Genomic DNA, 2,500 nt, shown 5'->3' on the forward strand with positions numbered 1-2,500 from the left:
CCTACAACCCCTATGATCATAAGGTAAGCTTTCTCCTCATCCTCCTCTTTCTCCTCCTCCTCCTCTTCCACCTACTCCTCCTTCTCCTCCTCTTCCTCCTCCTCCTCCTCCTCTTCCTCCTCCTCCACCTCCTCTTTCTCCTCCTCCTCCTCCTCTTCCACCTCCTCCTCCTCCTCTTCCTCCTCCTCCACCCTGGCTCGCTCCCTCACAGGCCAGTCTTGTGGCAGTGTCCGACTGTCCGTGTGACGTGAAGGGGAATTCTATTGTGTTCTGATTGTTATTGATGTTATATAACACTGTGACTGACTGTAGCCAGCGGGCTTTTACAGTGATGGCCAAAAGTATTGGCACCCATGCTAAAGTTGACTGAAAAGAGGAATATAAAATCATCTTTTGGAAATTGATCTTAATGCCTTAAGTGAAAAATGAGGAAATATCTAACCTTTAAGGACACCAATTTTCTTAGTGAATGAATAATGTATCATAAATAAATAAATGTTCTTCTTTAAAATACAGGGGTCATAAGTATTCCCACCCCTATGTTAAATTCCCATAGAGACAGGCAGATTTTTATTTTTAAAGGCCAGTTATTTCATGGATCCAGAATACTGTGCATCCTGATAAAGTTACCTTGGCCTTTGGAATTAAAATAGCCCCACATCATCACATACCCTTCACCATACCTAGAGATTGGCATGGGTGTTATTTCAGTTAGCCTATTAGCTGGTTTGATGCTCATTGAGCTCAATGCAAATCAAACCAGCTAAGAAAATTGGTGTTCTTAAAGGTTAGATATTTCCTCATTTTTCACTTAAGACAGACATAGACCTCTGAAGTTCGCCTACAAAAAAGCTGCCATCTTTGACATCCGGTATCTGGCGATTTTTCCCATGGGAAAATAACATGGGGATTTTAAATTATCGCACCTGTTAAACTCTCGCGGGGATGAAAAAATGCAGATGTTTTCCTGAACACACTTTTGTCCTCTGCCTTCGAGTGGATACTGTGATCCCCGGTACGTGAAAGCGGCACACTTAGATTTTTGCTACCCCAGAGCTAACTTGCAATGCAACTTGCCATAGGTAGTTGGCTTCAATTAACAACCGGATCTCCTTATATGGGCAAAGATGGCCGTTTTGGTTCTTTTTTGTAGGCGAACTTCAGAGGTCTATTGCGGGCCAGGCCTTCTCTCCCAACATCAGTGTCTGGCCTCACAAATGCTTTTCTGGATGTAAACCCCCCACAAACCATCCCAAGTTTTGTGGAAAGCCTTGCCAGCTGAATGGAAGCTGTTATTGTTGCAAAGGGGGGACCAATATTAGTACCAATGGATTTAGAAAATGGATGCTCCTGAAGTTCCTCTGGGTATAATGGCAGGCCTCTCTAGTTTTGTCTATATGGTGCAGTTGTTTGTAGAGCTATTCATTTCTCATTAAATAATTTCTCCCCCTCTCTCTCTCTCTCTCTCTCTCTCTCTCTCTCTTTCTCTCTCTCTCTCTCTTATTCTCTCTCCCTCCCTCTCTCTCTCTCTCTCTCTCTCTCTCTCTCTTGTTATCTCTCGCCCTCTTGATCTTCTGTTCCTTTTGGTCTCGTTACTCCTACTCCTTCTTTGTGAGCTATTTCAAAATAACCTACCTTGTAAACATCCTGTATTCTTCGGAGTATCACCATCACTGTTTCTGTCCTCTCTCTCTCTCTCTCTCTCTCTCTCTCTCTCTCTCTCTCTCTCTCTCTCTCTCTCTCTCTCTCTCTCTCTCTCTCTCCCTCTACTTTCTGAATATGTCTAATTAACTGAGCTGGAGCAAGCTCACGGATTCCACCCACATGTAACTTGGCGGCAAGTGCAGCTATCAAGTGTGTGCGTGTGTGTGTGCCTGCGTGCGGATTGTATGTGTTTGGTCAGCTAGGGGTGCAGGTTCTATGATTCGTCTGGTCATACAACCAAACCACTACTTATTTATGTGCCTTTCTGACACACTTGCATTAAACCAGCCAAACCTCGGCTAATCCATAGACTGTATAAAATAGGGCTAAGCCTGTTGCACATTGTGTCTATGTATGCCATATGAAATGTGGCATATAAACAAACTGACTTGACTTGACTTGTTGGTCACTTGAGAACAGCTTGAGAAGTGAGAGGAGGTAGGAGTGTCCAGTGGGGAGCCATTTAGCTCGTTAGCCTACCGCTAGTCTGTCATGCTTACATCTAGCCCCTTTAAGGTCATCATCGCATTTACATCTAATAACTACAGATGTCCAAAGGTTTTAATCAAGGTTATCATTACCATTTTTCATCATCATTATCATTACCATACCATTACCAGTATCATTACCGTTTTCACTTCTTGGTTACCATGGTAATCACACAAACTAGAAAACGTCTCCTTGTCTTGTTGTCCATTGTTTTGAGCTATGGCTGAACACTTCAGAGAGCTAAATTGGCTGGCCTGTGTGTTCTCTTGACAACTGAACAGAGCCTGTGAGATTATAACACTCCACA

General features: G+C 43.4%; 1 protein-coding gene across 2 annotated transcripts in view; it reads left to right on the plus strand.

Annotated features, from left to right (window-relative positions):
• Positions 1-2,500, plus strand: part of cdkal1 (CDK5 regulatory subunit associated protein 1-like 1) — a 267,508-nt gene that overhangs the window by 221,054 nt on the left and 43,954 nt on the right. For both annotated transcript variants that reach the window (XM_042106955.1, XM_042106956.1), the window contains exon 12: positions 1-23. This exon is cut by the window's left edge and continues 40 nt beyond it. In XM_042106955.1, the coding sequence (XP_041962889.1) occupies positions 1-23 (23 nt within the window). The remainder of the gene's footprint in view (positions 24-2,500) is intronic.

Source organism: Alosa sapidissima, chromosome 10 (genome assembly GCF_018492685.1).
Source record: "Alosa sapidissima isolate fAloSap1 chromosome 10, fAloSap1.pri, whole genome shotgun sequence".
NCBI lineage: Eukaryota > Metazoa > Chordata > Actinopteri > Clupeiformes > Clupeidae > Alosa > Alosa sapidissima.